At 48.4% G+C, this 18,731-nt stretch overlaps 1 protein-coding gene and 1 pseudogene across 3 annotated transcripts in view; both read left to right on the forward strand.

Annotated features, from left to right (window-relative positions):
* GRIK4 (glutamate receptor, ionotropic, kainate 4) overlaps positions 1-18,731 on the forward strand; it is a 432,235-nt gene that overhangs the window by 347,654 nt on the left and 65,850 nt on the right. For both annotated transcript variants that reach the window (XM_011926979.1, XM_011926978.1), the window contains exon 12: positions 426-629. In XM_011926979.1, the coding sequence (XP_011782369.1) occupies positions 426-629 (204 nt within the window). The remainder of the gene's footprint in view (positions 1-425; positions 630-18,731) is intronic.
* On the forward strand, positions 8,780-10,853 carry LOC105501139 (annotated as a pseudogene). The gene has a single exon (XR_001000144.1). The product of XR_001000144.1 is annotated as a histone deacetylase 1 pseudogene (transcript).

Below are 18,731 nucleotides of genomic sequence, written 5' to 3' on the forward strand. Positions count from 1 at the left end.
GGACTGCAATTGCTCATGTACCTGTTCTTACCTAGCCTGCTTATTGCAGATATCCTTATATCTCTGTTAATGCCCAACCTATGTAGATAGGTCTGCCTGGAATAAAGCAGGGGCAGAAAAAAAAGAGAGAGAGAGAGGGTACGATCAGATGATGACCTTAAACAAGATGAAGCAGCTTGAGCTTGACCCTCCATGCAGTGGGAACCACTGTGTGTTCCTGACAATAGAAGCACCTTGAAGGACAGCTTTAAAGAGCACATCAGGGAGAAGAACTGGTCATCACCCCAAAGTAGCCCATTACCCACGTCACTTTCCTCCTTCTGCCCCATCTCCTCCCCAGCCCTCTGTGCCCCGGCCCTCCCCATCACATGTGGCTGAGACACCAGGGCTAAGATGAGAATGACAGCTGCCCAGTTTTGCTGCAGGAAAACCCGTATTTAATGCTGAAGGGGAACCACCAGGAGATGGAAGGCAATGACCGCTACGAGGGCTTCTGTGTGGACATGCTCAAGGAGCTGGCAGAGATCCTCCGATTCAACTACAAGATCCGCCTGGTTGGGGATGGCGTGTACGGCGTTCCCGAGGCCAACGGCACCTGGACGGGAATGGTCGGGGAGCTGATCGCTAGGGTAAGGAGGGGACAAGTGATCTGGGCCTGAGGGTGGGCTGGGAGGGATTGGAAGGGCATAAGGTTGTGCTGCACGCTCATGAACCCTCCATGTGTTCAGTCAATCATTCATGCATTTGTCATTTATTTGTCCATTCACTCTATAAATCTTGCCTGGGCTGGCACAGACGTGCAGTCGTGGATAAGCCTGCAACGATCCTACCCCGTGGCTTTCCCAGTCCAGAGCCTGTGACAAGTCATGGAGACTTTGACTGGTTAACACAGAGTAGGGAGTTTGGGTTCCATTTTTGGTGCTTTTTCATTGTTCTGATTATTTTGTGGCTCATTAGCACTCCCTTGAACAGGCCCTGGGAGAAGAGAATGCACCCACATCAGCTGGCTTGGATGCTTGAGAGATACTGCCAAGGGAGACGTGGCTAAATAACAGGGCAAAGGGATTGACTGGCAGAGGAGTTGGTCACAGCTACAGTTATTTTCTTTCATCTTGTATTATCTTTGGCTAGCGTTCATGTCTTTTTACGGACTGAGGGCCAAGGTGCGCTTTGACCTGCTGTAGATTTTCAGGGTGAATGTGGAGACGTGATTAACATGCGGGTGAGCGTTGGAGAATGTCAGACATCTGTTAGGTTAGAGCAAGGGTATAGAAAGTTCTTCCAGGGGGAAATCTCTTGTTTTCTTTGTACACACTATTAATAACTGTAAAAATTAATTAAATCATTGCTAATTCACCATCCATATTTCCATAACTGAGTTTTAATGATCAGGATAGGTGATGAGGACGTAATGCAGAGAGCATAGACCTGGGTTCTTGGTGTGACCTTGATCCAACTCTTTTCCCCTCTGGATTTCAATGGTAGAAGGAGCTCCTGCAGCCTCCCAGCATGTGCTGATGTGCAAGGTGTTTTACGTGCATTATCTCTAATCCTCTTTACACACACCTTTTAGCTGGTTGTTAGTCCCACTTTACAAATGAGCAATCGAGCCCAGAAAGCTTGAATGACTTGTCGGGAGCTATACTGTCAGCATAAGGCAGAGCTCAGATTGGAACCCAGATCTTTTTCTTTATTGAATTAATATGCTTTGAACCCTTTATATCAAACAAACTTGGAATATAAAATAAATTTTTAAAATCCTACTTTTCAATGATAAAAATACTAGCTGAGGTATTAAATAAGCAGTCCTTGACAAGGGATTGGGAAAAGTCCTATGTAGATGAGAACTGTGGAAAAGGTGTTTAAGAACTGAGGAGGGAGGATACTTCAGGAGTTTGCCTAATGGAATATGGACAGCATCTGCAATGATCCAGCAGGGTAAAATGGCAAGCCTTGTTCTGGGAATTCTGAATGACCCAGGGCGACTGGAGTCCAGAGAGGGCTGGTTCAGAAGTGAGAACTTGCTTGCAGAGAGGGGCTTGCAACAGAGGGCTGACAAGTCAACAGAAGGCTACAGAAGGCCTAGGGAGCCCTGGACGACTGCCCTAGGGTTGGGGATGGCAGGGCAAAGGCTTCAGCAGAAAGCCCTCCGCAGTCCTTGAGCCTCAGGTTTTGAGATTCAAGCCTGATGATGTATGTGCTTAAGTGGAAGAGGATTTGTGTCTTTCTCTACTTAATCTTTCAGACCCACTCCTGAAACATTCTTCTTATTTGGTTTCCACTGTGAAGGTGCAGCTCAGTAGTTAGACCATAGAAAGCCGAAATGCCAGGCCTTTTCTTTACCTTCTTACTGATGTCCTCATTCACCTTGAGCTGATTTCTTTGGTCTCCTTGGGCTGCCTGATGACTGGTAGGGTGACTTCAGGGATGGCAGTGTCAGTGCACAGCCATCTCCTTATTAGCCCCGTAATGAGCTGTGACAGACTGGAGGACAAGAAGAGGAGTCTGGGACTCATAGACATGCAGCCACACACCGAGTGACTTGAGCAATCAGAATCTTAGAATTCACCCCAGATCTTCTTTCAAGCAAAAATACTGCTGCTTTGGTCTCATTGAGACTTGGCTACTTGACATGAACTAATTAATTAACCCATTAATTCAATAAATATTTATTGAACATCTTCCACTCTTGTAGACACTGGAGGTACAATGGGGGACAAAATAAACATGGACACAGCCTTCACAGATCTGCTGGACTAGTGAGTGAGACGGAGATCAATGAATGGCCGCATTCTTGTGTCATTTCAAGCGGTGATAAGTGATAAGAGCAGGGGAGGCAGAGTGGAAGGAGTTGTAAGAGAACATCTAGAGGAGAGTAGAATGCACTGTGGGTGCATAAGGGGGCTGTAGGGGGAAGGCTTCCCCTGGGACGTGTGCGCTGGCTTAGGGAGGATGGGTGGGAGTTTCATGGGCAGTGAGAAGGTAGAAGGCTGAAGGCTGTTTGTGTGCCACTGGGGTTGGTCCTGGGTGGCAGTTGATAACACTGGGACCCCACCATCCCCAGGTTTGAAGGATTGAGATGTTTTCCAGGATGTTCCCCTAGGATTGTGGTAGCCCTCAGGCCTGGATCCCTTCTTTGTGACCCCTTTCCCAAGCTGCACAGGAAAATTCCAGTGGCTATAACAGCAAGCAGAGGCTCCTGTGAGGCCCTTGGGGCTATTGAATGTGCTGGCTGAAAGAGACCTTAGAAGCCATTGCATCTAAATCTGTCCCTTATACAGATGAGGAAATGGCAGCCCAGGGAGGTTAGGTAACCTAATAAAGATCACACAGCTAGTAAGTTCAGAGCCAGCATTTAAGCCCTGGCCTGTCTGATCTCAGTACTCATGATCTAAGATAACACAAATCTTGATGTTAGACAGACCTAAGCTAAAATTTCCGTTTATTCATTTACTAGCCATGTGTGCTTAAGTGCATTATTTTATCCTTTCCAACCCTGCCCCCACAGCTCTAGTGTTCTTCATCTGCAAAGGATTTTTTTGGTAAAGATTTAAAATAACACACACACACACACACACACACACACAGAGAGAGAGAGAGAGAGAAAGAGAGAGAGAGAGAGAGAGAGAAACTATTTGGCATACAGGAAGTATGAGAGCTGTCTTAGGCCAAGCTCCCTAGAAAACAGAGCCCAAGGTCAAAGCTTGCATGCTAAATCAGGGAGTGCAAGTACACAGACACAGAGGGGAGGGAAAGGGGAAGGTGGCAGGCAAGCGGGGAGAGTATGCAGAAGGGGTATGTTAGCTGCTGGTCATAGCTTTGTATTAAGCACAGCTGACTGCTCAGCCTGCAGAGGCCCTATGAAACTATTGCCTCACTAAACAGTCCACTGCAAGGAGGAGGAAACTTATGTTTGTCAGTCCCATATCTCACTGACCGCAGTTCACACCACAGGAAGTCACCTCCCCAACATTTCTAGGTTGTGTGCCCAGACCCTTTGGCCACCTTCAAAGAATTTGGCTCCCAAGACACTGGTAACAGCACTCGAGGTGCAAAGCATAACATGTGGGCTGATCTAGCAAGTGGGTGAGAGCTGTGACCCTCTCCTTGCCCACAGCCTGGCCTGCAGCTGGATGCGCCAGTGCAGGTCTGGTTACCAAGGAGTCCAACGTGTCCTTGCATCACAGCAGCCCAAAGAAGCTTCAGGGATGGAGGCCTGAGGACACAGTGCAAGGAGTGAGGTGAGGCAATACAGAGGTCAGCCAGAGGAGACACCATGGGCCGGGCCAGGCCAGCAGGCAGGATACCACCAAGGCAATGGCAGAACCTGCTGAGCCTCTCTCCAGTGAAGACTGGAACTTCCCTTTGTGAATCAGTAGAAGGCAGTGGTGCTGGGTCATCTTCCTGGAGGGTTATTGGTAACAATGTGGGGAAATCCTCATGGACGTGCCTGAGCAAACGTGGATATGAGCTTTGGCCCCAGGAGTGATTATCTTAGGGACACCAGGCTGTCTCTCAATGCCCTTTTCTTGTTCAAGAGGTATATGTTTGCTAGTACAAAGAATAAAATTAGGCCAATGGTCAACAGCTGAGAGTGAAAACAACTGTAACACATTGGGTAAGCCTAGGATTTCCTCTGGGGGTCCAGGGATCCTGCCCAGACATTGGCCATCCTGCAGGCATGGCAGCTCTCCAGGTGCTCTCACTTATCCAGCACATATGGAACTTGGGGAAGAAAGGGAATGTGTACAAAGATGAGGTGCCAGGGTGTGTATGGACAGGGCTGCCCACCAGTTTCCCCTGGACAACAAGCAAGGTTCATGTAACTGAAACTGCAGCAGAAGCAATGAAAGTCGACATAAAGGAGAACCTCCCCAGCGAGGGGCTTGGGGTTGACCAAGGAATCTCTTTCTTTGGAGAGTTTGGGGAATATAGTGACTGCTTGTATGTCTGAGTGATATGAATTGAAGTGTAGAGGCCCAGGGTTATCTCCAGTGGAAGCTGTAGAGCCTTAGTCTTTTCACATTTGTTATCACCTGCTTACCCAAAACAGTGGGTGCTGTGGTTTGAATGTGTCCCTCTAAAGTTCATGTGTTGGAAGCCTAATCCCCAATGCAACCGTGTTGGGAGGTGGGGCCCAATAAGACTCATGAATGGGTCATGAGTACTCTGCCCTTAGGAATGGATTCATGTCATCATCGAGGAAGGTTAGTTACTGGAAGAGCAGGTTGTTATAAAGTGAGTCAGGCCTCTGGTGCCTCTCTCTGTCTTGTGTGCTCACTTCTGCTGTGGCTGACCTTTACTGGCTGACAATGCCACGCTCTTGAACTTCCCAGCCTCCAGAACTGTGAGCCAAATAAACTTGTATTGTTTACAAATTGCATAGTCTGTGGTATCCTGTTATAACAGCAGAAAGCATACAGAGACCATGGACTTAGACACGTGGCCATGTATTCATTGTGGAGGAGAATGCAAGCATATTTTCTGCATATTCATGAAAATCGTCAGAGCATGTCTTTTGGTGTAATCCCATTAAAAGGGGAAGTGTGGTTGGAGTGGGAGCAAATGGATTCACACAAACTGGGCCAGCTGGGTGGCCTCTCACCTTGGGGCTATGTGTGGGCAGTGGAGATGAGAACGGTTGTTTGGGAGGCTGTCAGGTTTGAATTTGTTTCGCCTGGTCAGCTCCTTCACAACTAAGCCCACAGAAGGCCTGAGCAGCAGTGATTTTGTATCTCATTGGAGGTGTGCTTGGCAGAAAGGAGACAGACTGGAGTAGCTTGAAGAAGCAGATGCCCCAGGACTAATCCCAGGGGCCCTCTGTATCATGCCAGTACATTTACATGAATTGTATAAACCGTTTTGGTGAAACTGTTCAAGGCATTCAGATACAAAGATGAATTGATAGTCTCTAAACTCAAGAAGGCCACTCTTTGATAGGGCCCCATTTGGGTAACAGCAGGGTGAGAAGGCCTATGATGGGAAAGTGCAGGGTGCAGAGAGAAGACTGGAGGAGGGCTCCACACTCTGCCTGTGACACGTGGGGAAGGACCCTGTGGGAGGTGATGCTAGGCCTGAATCTTTAAGGATGAAGAGACATTGGCCATCAAAGAAGAAACATGGAGAGAGAAGAGCATGCCAGTGAGGAGAGAGTGCAAGAGCCAAGTCATGGGGACTTGAAGGTGCAGGGGTAGTTTCCATTTCAGGAACCACACAAAGGTGGGTCTGCCTGGGATAGAACATGGCGGTAAGGGAGTGTGGCCTGTGGGCAGCTGTCATTGGTGAAGGGCCTGTTTGAGCTGCAGCATGAAACAAGTGGGCAGGAGGGCAAGACTGGAGACAGGGGAGCCGGGAAAAAGGCTTTCATTGTTGCAAAAGATGGTGAGAACCAAAAGTAGCTTGGGAGTTAGAGGAAGGTACAGATTCCAGAACTCTCTTTAATTATAATAGGCTGAGCACTGTGGCTCACGTCTGTAATCCCAGCACTTTGGGAGGCTGAGGCGGGTGGATCACCTGAGGTCAGGAGATTGAGACCAGCCTGACCAACATAGTGAAACCCCATCTCTACTAAAAATACAAAAATTGGCCAGGCGTGGTGGTGTGTGCCTGTAATCCCAGCTACTCAGGAGGCTGAGGCAGGAGAATCACTTGAACCTGGGAGGTGGAGGTTGCAGTGAGCCGAGATTGTGTGCCATTGCACTCCAGCCTGGGTGACAGAGTGAGATGCTGTCTCAAAAAAAACAAAAAAGGTTTTTCTCTTATACAGCAGTAGACATGCTTTTTGAAAAATAGATAAGGTTTAAAAAGCTAAAAATTATTTGTAATTCCACCACCCAATAATACCCATGGCTATTTCTGTATCATGCCTTCCAATTTTTAAATGAATATATGTTTTACACAAGTTCTTTTTGTAAAAAAGGGGTTATACTATATGCAGTGTTGTGTAACCCATTAAAAACTATTTAATAAAGAAATCATCAGGACTAGGGGACCCAGTGGATGTGGAATGTGAGAGAAAGGGAGGATGTAGGATGACTCACCAGTTTCTGACTTGGACATACAGATGGTTGGTGGTGCCCAGCATTGAGGTGGAAAAACAGGTCTAGACGGAGAGAGAGGATGCATTTAGCTTTGGAAATGGCAAGTTTAAGGTGCCTTTTGGACATCTACTTAGAGACTTTGAGCAGAGAGTTGGCTAGAGTGGGCTTCAGCAGACTGAAGGCATAGACTGTAGGGTGAATGGATGGGAGGGTGCGACTGAAGATATGAGTAGGGAAGGAATCTTTCAGGGAAAAGAGCACATGTTCAAGAGGGAGGAAGACAGGAGGCTGTGAAGGCGGCTTGGAGAGAATGGGTAAAGAGGTTTTCTGCCTCTTGAAAGGAAGTACAGAAGAGCATTTCCCAGGCTGAGCAATACGGGGGTCACAGGCAAATGCAGTTTCAGGGGGTGGCTGGATTGAGGTCCAGTGGCAGTGATTGAATTGTGAACAAGAAGAGTGAGCAGAGGAGATGGAGACAGTGGCCTGGGAAATACTCATTAAAGTCATGTGGCTGTAAGGGAAAGCAAGAAAAAGGGTTGTAGCTAGAGGGAGCTGTGGAGCTAACAGATTGACTGTAAGTCAAGATGAAATCCCTTACGTAAGCAACTGCTCAGAATTGAGATTGCTTCTCTTATGGATTGGGGAAATGCAGGGACATTCATGTGGCTGGAGCAATATTGGAGTTGGGAGTGTCAACAAAAGGTAGGCGGGATGGAGGCTGGAGTGATGGAGTGTTCAGAAAAGGGTTTTGGAGTTTTTGTCGAGATGCTAGTACTTCTTCCCACAGCTGGTACCTGGGAACCAGCGCCATCAGGCAAGTATCTGTCTGGGCGTTGTCTTAAACCCTTGACATTTGGGCAGTGATTGAATGTCTACAGACTGCTTTCACAAGCATTAGCTCTTTCATCCTTTACAGCAGCACTGTGAAGTAGGTATTATTACCCTCATTTTAGAGCTAAGCAAACTGAGGCTTCAGAGGACAAAATGATCCACCCAGTGTCCCACTGCCAGTTGGTGGCAGAGGTCTGGTGAAATTTAGGCACCTGAGACCAAGTCCGTGGCGGCACGTGGCCTTTCCCTGCAGGAATTACAGTCTCATCTCCCTGCAGCCGCAGTTGGCATTCACTTCTGAGATGTCCTTCCAGACAGAGAATGGGGAAGGTGCCCAGAACGTGATACCCAAGTTCAACTCTAGCCCGTAAAGGGATTGCACTCCATCTGTAAACTGAGAGAGCCGGGCAGATGACTTCCAAGGTCCCTTCCACTTGGTAGGGAGGCATTCTTGGTCAAGCACTGAGCTGTAGTACCCTGGAAGGCACTACAGCTGCATTTTCCATCCTCAGGGCCCTGCTTGGGAGAGAGTAAAACCCATTTGGGAAGAGGTAGAGTCCCCCTCTAGGTTCACAGTTCAGAACAAAGTACCCCATTGGCATTCAACTCCATGTTGGCAGAATGGCACATTTAAGTTCAAAGAGAAAAGGGCTTTGGAAGGCTTAGATTCAAGGCTCATAAGCCTTGGACATCAAATAGCTCTTACCAATGACATTTTGACGAATTAAGTGTAAATGAAGCTGAAATGCCTCATTCCGTTTTTTCTCCTGGGTGCCCAGGGGAAAGGATTGTGGAGGAAGCTTCCCAGAGGCCTGGTGGGCTGGGTTGTTCGTGGCCTCAATCCACCAGGAAGGTTGTCCAGAGACATTTTGCTGAACTAAAAAAAATAAAAATAAAAAAATGAGGGCGGACGGACCGACTGACGGTAGGGACGGGAGGCGAGCAAGATGGCGCAGACGCAGGGCACCCGGAGGAAAGTCTGTTACTACTACGACGGGGATGTTGGAAATTACTACTACGGACAAGGCCACCCAATGAAGCCTCACCGAATCCGCATGACTCATAATTTGCTGCTCAACTATGGTCTCTACCGAAAAATGGAAATCTATCGCCCTCACAAAGCCAATGCTGAGGAGATGACCAAGTACCATAGTGACGACTACATTAAATTCTTGCGCTCCATCCGTCCAGATAACATGTCGGAGTACAGCAAGCAGATGCAGAGATTCAACGTTGGTGAGGACTGTCCAGTATTCGATGGCCTGTTTGAGTTCTGTCAGTTGTCTACTGGTGGTTCTGTGGCAAGTGCTGTGAAACTTAATAAGCAGCAGACGGACATCGCTGTGAATTGGGCTGGGGGCCTGCACCATGCAAAGAAGTCTGAGGCATCTGGCTTCTGTTACGTCAATGATATCGTCTTGGCCATCCTGGAACTGCTAAAGTATCACCAGAGGGTGCTGTATATTGACATTGATATTCACCATGGCGACGGCGTGGAAGAGGCCTTCTATACCACAGACCGGGTCATGACTGTGTCCTTTCATAAGTATGGAGAGTACTTCCCAGGAACTGGGGACCTGTGGGATATCGGGGCTGGAAAAGGCAAGTATTATGCTGTTAACTACCCGCTCCGAGACGGGATTGATGACGAGTCCTATGAGGCCATTTTCAAGCTGGTCATGTCCAAAGTAATGGAGATGTTCCAGCCTAGCGCGGTGGTGTTACAGTGTGGCTCAGACTCCCTGTCTGGGGATCGGTTAGGTTGCTTCAATCTAACCATCAAAGGGCATGCCAAGTGTGTGGAATTTGTCAAGAGCTTTAACCTGCCTATGCTGATGCTGGGAGGTGGTGGTTACACCATTCGTAATGTTGCCCGGTGCTGGACATACGAGACAGCTGTGGCCCTGGATACGGAAATCCCTAATGAGCTTCCATACAACGACTACTTTGAATACTTTGGACCAGATTTCAAGCTCCACATCAGTCCTTCCAACATGACTAACCAGAACACGAACGAGTACCTGGAAAAGATCAAACAGCGGCTCTTTGAGAACCTTAGAATGCTGCCGCATGCACCTGGGGTCCAAATGCAGGCGATTCCTGAGGACGCCATCCCTGAGGAGAGTGGCGATGAGGACGAAGAAGACCCTGACAAGCGCATCTCGATCTGCTCCTCCGACAAACGAATTGCCTGTGAGGAAGAGTTCTCCGATTCTGAAGAGGAGGGAGAGGGGGGCCGCAAGAACTCTTCCAACTTCAAAAAAGCCAAGAGAGTCAAAACAGAGGATGAAAAAGAGAAAGACCCAGAGGAGAAGAAAGAAATCACAGAAGAGGAGAAAACCAAGGAGGAAAAGCCAGAAGCCAAAGGGGTCAAGGAGGAGGTCAAGTTGGCCTGAACAGACCTCTCCAGCTCTGGCTTCCTGCTGAGTCCCTCACCTTTCTCCCCCAACCCCTCAGATTTTATATTTTCTATTTCTCTGTGTATTTATATAAAAATTTATTAAATATAAATATCCCCAGGGACAGACACCAAGGCCCTGAGCCCAGGGCAGCTGTGCTGGGTCAACTCTTCCAGGGACCACGTTGCCACCCATTCTTCCCCAGTTCTTAACTTTGAACCATAAAGGGTGCCAGGTCTGGGTGAAAGGGATGCTTTTATGCAACCATAAGACAAAATCCTGAAATGCGAAGTGCCTGCTTAGTAGCTTTGGAAAGGTGCCCTTATTGAATATTCTAGAAGGGGTGGCTGGGTCTTCAAGGATCTCCTGTTCTTTTCAGGCTCCTAAGGTAACATCAGCCATTTTTAGATTGGCTCTGTTCTCATACCTTCCCAGTGGCTTCAAGTGAGCCAAGAAACTGATACTGCGTGCTGTTTGTCTTCCCCTAATTCTGCAGGTGGAGGTTGCTAGTCTAGTTTCCTTTTTGAGATAATAACTATTTTCATTTTTGTGAGCCTCTTTGTAATAAAATGGTACATTTCTATAAAAAAATAAAAAATAAAAATAAAAATAAAAATTAAAAAATACAACTGGTCCCCTCGGATCACTTTTCACCTTGAAGCCAGAGACTATTTCAACTGCAAGTAGGTCACAGAATTCTGTTGAGCATTCTTTAAAATAAAGATACTGATCCAGGGGCCAAAGTGCAGTGTTCCACTCCTTCCCCACATGACAGCCAAGCTCAGCGAGGGCTTTGCTTTACCTTCCCCATTAAGGCTTAGTTTCTGCATTTATCCAAATCTGAAAGAGATGAGCTTCTGTTATAATTCAACCATTCATTCATTCATCAAAGTGCCTGCTTTCTGACAAGCACCGCTTGGAAGTGAGGAATTGCCTATAAGGAGTTCAGGATCTACTCAAAGAGACAGGCAGGTAAACCAAGAATTACTGTACAGTGAGACGCATGCTATATGAATAATAGTTATAATGATGGTAATAGCCACAGCTGACAGGTATGAAGTGCTTCCTATGGGCCAGGCACTGTTCTGAGCACTTGACTGTATTAACTCAAGCCTCACAATAACCGAATATGGCAGGTGAGGTTGCAAAACAGTTAAGGAACCTGCTCAAAGTCCCATGAGTCGTGAGTGGCAGGGGTGGCTTTGATAGAAGTTGAGTGAGGTGTGGTACAGGAGCAGGGAAGAACTCACCGAGGAAATGAGTGAGCAGAGAGCACTTGGGTTCAAGAAGGATCACCTTGGCAGAAAAGGATATTATATTCTAGGTGCAGTGGACGGTGAGAAACGTACATTGCAGTGCCATTGGTTCTGGACGACTGGAGCCAAGCACGAGAGGGGGTGGAGGAGAACAGGGCTGTAGGTAGGGGCCAGTCGTGATAGGATTTATGTGTTTGGATCTTTATAAACTATGTCCAGAGCACTAGTGGGAGCTGTCTGAGAGCAGGTGGTTTGTTTGTTTTATTCAAAGAGAGGAGTGGCATAATTGCCTTTGGTTCCAGAAGGTTACTCTAGCAGATGAGAGGGGGACGGATTGGAGGTGGGAAGACCAGATGCAGGTTTACTCATTAGACAGCTGTCCAGTGATCAGGAGAATGGAACGGGGTCTGAATTAAGCAGTGACGGTGAGGATGCCCAGGAGAGGATGGTGGCTGTGTGGGGACTTCAGCATTTGAGTCTGGGACGCAGTGAGTGCAGGGAGCTCCCCTTTCCTGTAGACCTTCAAGCATGAGTTAAGGTCATCCTGCTTCTCGGGGGCGAAGGGATGGGCTGTTTCACCCTGGGAAGGTCCTTTCTACAGTGGCTCCTTGAGAGATGCATGCCACATAGCGATCCCTGCATGCAACCCACTGAGACCTGGGAAGGGAGGAAATCCATCTTCTCCGGCTCGTTATTCACAGACAGGTATACTTGAGAACAAAAGGGCCAGCGCTCTGGACTGTGCCTTAGCCACAGCCATGTTCGTGTGCTCTCTCGACAACACTCTGCTTCGTTGTGAGTTCCCAAAAGGTTCTTTTCTGTCCCTAGCAGTCCTTTCACTCACCTGAGAACAGGGCAATAATGGCAGTTTCGTGACTGCAGCCACCCTGTTTTTCTTCAGAGATGACTCTATCGGCTGCCAGGCTGCGGCTGGGCTCTCCCGTCTCGTCTTCCTCTCTCCCTCTGTTGGCCTCCCTCTCCTCCATTCTGGAGTGAGGTGCAGACACCCCAGAAGACTGCCGCTGGGCCTCTGGAGCCACAGCTGCCAACCGTATGAGCCCAGCCAATGCCCTACCTGCGCTTGGTGGAGGGTTCTGCTGTGCCTTTCCGATTCGCTCCATCCTCTGGCTTCCCTTGGCTTGTAGGGGATCTGAATGGGGGTCTCATGTGCTCTAGAGCCTTGCTCATATGTCTTCCTAGTTCAAAGCTGAGCCACCAGGAAGGAAGGGAGTAGAAGCAGGGACGCTATAGCCCCTGACAAGGCCAGACACCATGTAGCAGCTCTACACTCACGAGTTCATTCAAGCCTCACATGGCCCATGACCAGGGATTATTACCCCGTTCCACAGATGAAGACACAGAGGCTTGGAGAGTTCCATAATTAACCGAAGCTCAGACACGCAGCAAGTGGCCAGAGCCCAGACTCAGACCCCAATCTTGGGCTCTTCTCACTACACCAAAGGAGCGTGTGAGAACTGGTGTCTGGAACAGAGGATGATTTGGGTGGCATTGTCTTGTTCTCAGCATCGGCCTCCTAGAAGAATGGGGAGGAAGGAATAAGTTGGCCCAGGAGAATGGTAATCAAGGAGGTAGCTCTGAGTGGCCAGTTTGACAGGGACATTTGGATGACACTTACGTCCTCCATCCCCTTACCTGGAAACTGGACTTATTATGACCACCTCCTTTTTCAGACTAAGAAAACAGAGCCCCAAGAAGCTAACGCCCAGGAGTGCTAGGAGTTGAAGTCAGGTCTTTTTCCTCTAGGAGCCTTTCAGCTAAAAAAGCAGACAGATGCAAGCAGAAGTTATTTTAATGAGGTCATACAGGATAAGCGCTACATTAGACATAGCAAAGTACATCATAAATGACTAGAAAGATAGGGGCAGAAATGACTTCTGAATCGGGACAACTGGAATGGATTCCTAGTGGAAGTAAGACTGGCAACTCTTTGAAGGAAAGCACAGTGTCTTATGCATCTTGACATCCTTATGAACCTAACACAGTGCCTGAAACACAGTGAAGTGGTAATACAGGTAATACTAGGAATCCCTAGTCTGAAAATCCAAAATCTGAAATGCTCCAGTGTCTGAAACTTTTTGAGCTTCGACGTGAAACCACAAGTGGAAAATTCCACACCTATCTTCATGAAGGGTCATGGTCAAAAACAGTCAAAACTTTGTTTCATGAACAAAATTATTTAAAATATTGTATGAAATTACCTTTAGGCTGTGTGTCTAAGGTGTATATGAAACAGAAATGAACTTCGTTTTTTGACTTGAGTCTCATTCCCAAGATACCTCATTATGTTTATGAAAATATTCCAAAATCTGAAAAGGTTGGAAATCCGAAATACATCTGGTCTCAAGCATTTCAGATAAGGGTCGCTTGCATTCCCCTAGGGCTTGCTTCCTTTAGTAGGTTTGCATCAACCCAAGGCTTAGAAAGCCAGGCTTTCCAGCCAGGCGCGGTGGCTCACGCCTGTAATCCCAGCACTTTGGGAGGCCGAGGCAGGTGGATCACCTGAGGTCAGGAGTTCAAGATCAGACTGGCCAACATGGAGAAACCCCGTCTCTGCTAAAAAATGCAAAAATTGGCCGGGCATGGTAGTGCACGCCTGTAGTCCCAGCTATTCGGGAGGCTGAGGCTTGAACCCAGGAGGTGGTGGAGGTTGCAGTGAGCAAAGATCGTGCCATTGAGCTCCAGCCTGGACAACAAGAGTGAAACTCCGTCTCAAAAAAAAAAAAAAAAGAAAAAAAAAGAAAAAAAGAAAAGAAAGACAGACTTTCCATTTGTGAGTCAATTAGCAGACAGTGATTTAACACATACGTGCCAGTCACTGTGCTGGGGTGTGGTGGGGTAAAGGAACAGATCAGGTTGGGTTCTGTCTCTGAAAGCTTACAGTCCAGGTGGTAAAAGGCAAGGGGGGCACAGGCATGTAAGATGATTAAGTGTATGTGTGAGTACATGACTGGGAGCCCCGAGCAGGGCAGGACTAAGGAATGACATCGGAGCGCCACCCGTGAAGGTGCACTCTGCTTAAATCCCTGTTTCCGGGAGAGCAGTCTCCAGGCCCAGAGAGAGTCAGCCATAGATTTGAAACAGACTTCACAATTTTCCCTGCACATCCTCAGATCCCCATGCTGGTTATTTTCCACAGAAGGAGTTGCTCGGGGGGATCTGGAAGGGGTTGGAGTTCAGTGAGGTTCAGTGCTCCCTCAGCAGCTTCCTATTGGGAACTCCTCCAAACCCCAATGGGCATCTCAAAGCAGCCTGGGAAACTTGTTGGAAGGCTCACTTCTTGGGAATTATTTCTGCCTTCCCCACTGAGCACCAGCTGTTAAGGGGAGTGAAGGATCTGCAGAGGAAATGAAAATGTATTAATTAAGGCGTCTGAAAGCCTTCTAAGAGATTGGCTTGCTGTTAAGCAGAAGAGACAGGCGGTAGGAAATTGATTTGGGTCAGAGGCAGGAAAGGAAACTACGAACAATGTGATCTTAATGTCTTCTAAGAATTAGCTAGTCTCGATTCCCCAGCCACACAGCAGAGGTGAGGATGTTACCTGCCGGCTTGGCCAGGCACCAGACTCTGGTCTGAGGCCAGGGATGCTTTCAGGAGCTCCAGTTCAGCATACAGGGACCAAGCCCCCTCTGCCTTGCTCTCCTTCCCACCCAGACTGAGAAATGCAGCTTCTGAGGATTCCCCAAGCCTGAGTCGCTGAGCTTGCCAGCGCTGGTTCTCTCACTCGCCTTCACCTCAGGAGTAAGAATCCTGTGCCTGAACCCGGGGCGACAACCCTGTTGACCCACTCTAATGTACTTACCATCCTCAACCAATAGTGCCTGCCCCAGATGCATTGATTCCACATTGGTTGTGCCTTCAGCTTGAACAAGACACGGTTTTTAATTTCATAGAGCTCACATCCTGTATACATAGAACCTCCAGGTATGGTTTGTGCAGGTTAAGACATGGTGAAGGAGGAATGGGGCATGAAACCCAGCCCTCACTCTGCTCACCAAGCGTGTGCTCTGGGATGGGACGGTATCCACTTGTTGATTTTTTTTTCCTACAAAAGTGCCTTTAGCTTGCCAAGCCATGTGCCCACTAAGTCCGCTCAGAGGGCCAATCTTTATAATTCATACAATGTCCCCAACGATACTGGGAATGAGACCCAGTGTATAAGTTAGTATGAGACCTTATCTTGTGATATATACAAAAGGGAATCCTATGCAAAGTGATATGGGAGCACAGAGAAGAAAGGAAGTGTTTCAGCCGGAGGAAGCCAGGCAAGGCTTCAGAGCAGGGCTAATGAGAATTGTCGCCAGTGTTTATTGAATACCTACTACCTGCCAGGCATTTATCATGCATCATTTCCTCTTCACATAACAATCTTATGTGATAAATATTATTATTCATATTTCATAACCAAGACGCCAAGGTTGACTTCGACTTCACAGAGAAGGCCAACTCAGGGTCGCACAGCTGACAAGTGATTGATCTGGAATTCAAAGCCAGACCCATCTGACATCAAAGCCCACGGTCATTCTAACCACTGCAGTGCCTCTCAGGGAAGTGCAGTCAAGTCAGACCTTGATAGACAAGTAGGAATCTGACAAGCAACAAGGAGCAGAGAGTTGCCAGCAGAGGGAACGGTGTGGGGTCTGAAATGTATGCCAAGTTTAAGGAACATGGAGAGTGCATCGTGTCCACGTCACAGGCTGGAGAGGGCAGTAGCTAGAGGTGATGCTGAAGAGGCGAGTCTCAGCTGGGTGGTGACAATCACTTAGACCATGGGAAGGAGCTGAGACTCCATTTTAAAGAGAGTGGAAAGTCACTGGAGTTTTTAAAGAAAAGAAGTAATATTAGATCTTTGGTGTAAACTTTAGAGCAGTGGTCCTCAAAATACTGTCCTTGAACCAGCAGCATCAGCAGCACCTGGGACTTGTCAGCAATCCCAATTCTGGGGCCCCATCTAGACCTACTTAACCTGAAACTCTGAGGTGGGACTCAGCAATTTGCAACTTAACGGGCCCTCCAGGTGGTGCTGATTCGAGCTCAGGTTTGAGAACCACTGATTCCCAATGCTGCTTGAGTTTGAGAGCCCCTAGTGCCCAATGCAGTTGAGTAGATGGATGGCATGGGAAAGAACTGGAAGCAAAGAGACCAGTGCAGAAGCTACTGAATAATTCAAAGGAAGGCTTGAATGATGGTCGGGGCAGTGAGAGTCAAGTGGCAGTGATGGATTCAACAGGCATTTCAGAGGTAAAAGGGATGGGCCTGGTTATTGAATGGGGAGACAACAGGGAAGGGAGGGAGAGGGAAGACTCCAGGCTGACTCATGGTCTCTGTTTGGGATGACAGATGGATAGGGAAGTCATTAATGGCACACAGGGAAAGAGTAGCTTTAGATGGCAGAGATGCGGAATTAGACATGGGTATAGGAAGTCAGTAGGTGGGGGAGTGAGGAAGGCTGGCAAGAGGCAGAGCTGGGCCCAAGCCCCATTTGGAAGTTGTCAACATACAGGTGGTAGTAAAATGGGAGGAATGTGCCCACCCCTGTCCTCACACTGCCTTTCCTCCCGACCGGACACCCGGGTACAAATCGCTGCTCTGCCAGCTATAAGCTGTGTGGACTTGGACGAGTCACCCAACGTTTCTGAACCCTGGGGTCTTCACCCTCAAAACGAAAATAATAGTACCCACCCCTGGATTTCTATGAGACATAAATGGAATATAATTCCTCTAGCATGCCCGCACTTTGTGGACTCTCTGTGAGTGTTCGCTCTCTCCTCTCCTTCCCTCCCCATGTAGGGCTCTGTTTTCACCTTCTCTTCTGGCCTGGAGCTCAGCTCCTCAGCCTCACCCGCTTCGGTCCCCAAACATGCTCATGTGCATGCACGTCTGCCTGCTCCCCTGGGACATGCTCATCCAGGCCCAGTCTTCCCTCTCCCAGGCCGGCCTGGGTTCATTCCTCTTGCCATGCAGACCACAGCAGCGTCATTCATCAACACAGACGCACCTGTGTCCAGTCTTGATCATACTGGGGAGAGGCACAGCAGCCTTCCAAAGCTGTATGTGCTGTTCCAACCCCCTCTCTTCTTGCTCTCTGCAGGTAAAGGAGACACAAGCAGCAGATATTTCCCCCAGGAGGTGGGGGTATCTGGGCCCCCTCTTAATTAGCATCCAGGCAATGGCAGTGGTGGAGCACCCACCAGTCCTCTTGGGCTCAGAGAAATATTATCTTGAGTTGGAAGCCAGGGTCTGTCCCAGAACCATCAATTAGTGTCTGAATCTTCCTAGGCTGCCATTTGCTCACATCTTCAATGAGCATAACCATTTCCTCTATGCCCTGCCTGGCACCAGCCACAGTTTCACCAGTATCCCTTCTGTCTGGAAGAACTAATCCAGAGTCCTACATCTCTGCATCTCCGCTCGTGTGCCCCACACTCACTGGCCTCCTCTTGGTTCCTTGGATACAGCATGGTCAATTCCAGCATGTGGCCTTCACATTTGCACTTCTTTCAAAAACCTGTTTCCCAAATCTCCAGTCTGCTGTTTCGCAAATCTCCAATCTACCGTTTCCATGTCACTGTCTCCGACTAAGCCAGGCGTCCCCTCCTCTGAGAAGTGTTCTTTCTCTGCCACCCTGAAGGACCCCCATCCTCTCATTTAGTCACCTTCTACCACACTATCCTGTTTTATGATCTTCAGAGAAATTATTACTGTCTAAAACCACCTTACTTATGATGGGACTATTTGTTTATTGACTGTCTCCACTCACTAGAATGTAAGCTCCCTGAGGTCAGGAACTATAGCTGTCTTCTTTATCCCTCTACTGGTAGCATTCAGAACAGGACCTGACATAGAACACTCAGCCACCAGGGGGTGGGTGGATGGATGGATGCTGTAAAGGCATGTGGAAGAGAATTAACCATCCCAGCGTGGATGCCAAAGCACTTGGAGCCTGGATCAAACAGCCCAACGCTGGGGACCAGTTGTAGATTTTCTGAAGATCCTTTTGCTAACAGGGAAAGCACAGCAGCAATCCAGGCGTACTGGTGCATTTGGCAGGTTAGGGCTGCAGGAGGTGGCTGCCCTCCCGCCTGCGCGCACTTCCTTTGATCCCCGCCTCTCGCTCCTGCCTCCACCCTCCAGGTTCCCACAGCTGGGCCTCCAGCTCACCCCACTGCATGCGCGGCCCCACCCCA

This window comes from Colobus angolensis, unplaced genomic scaffold, assembly GCF_000951035.1.
Source record: "Colobus angolensis palliatus isolate OR3802 unplaced genomic scaffold, Cang.pa_1.0 Scaffold7, whole genome shotgun sequence".
Taxonomy (NCBI): Eukaryota; Metazoa; Chordata; class Mammalia; order Primates; family Cercopithecidae; genus Colobus; species Colobus angolensis.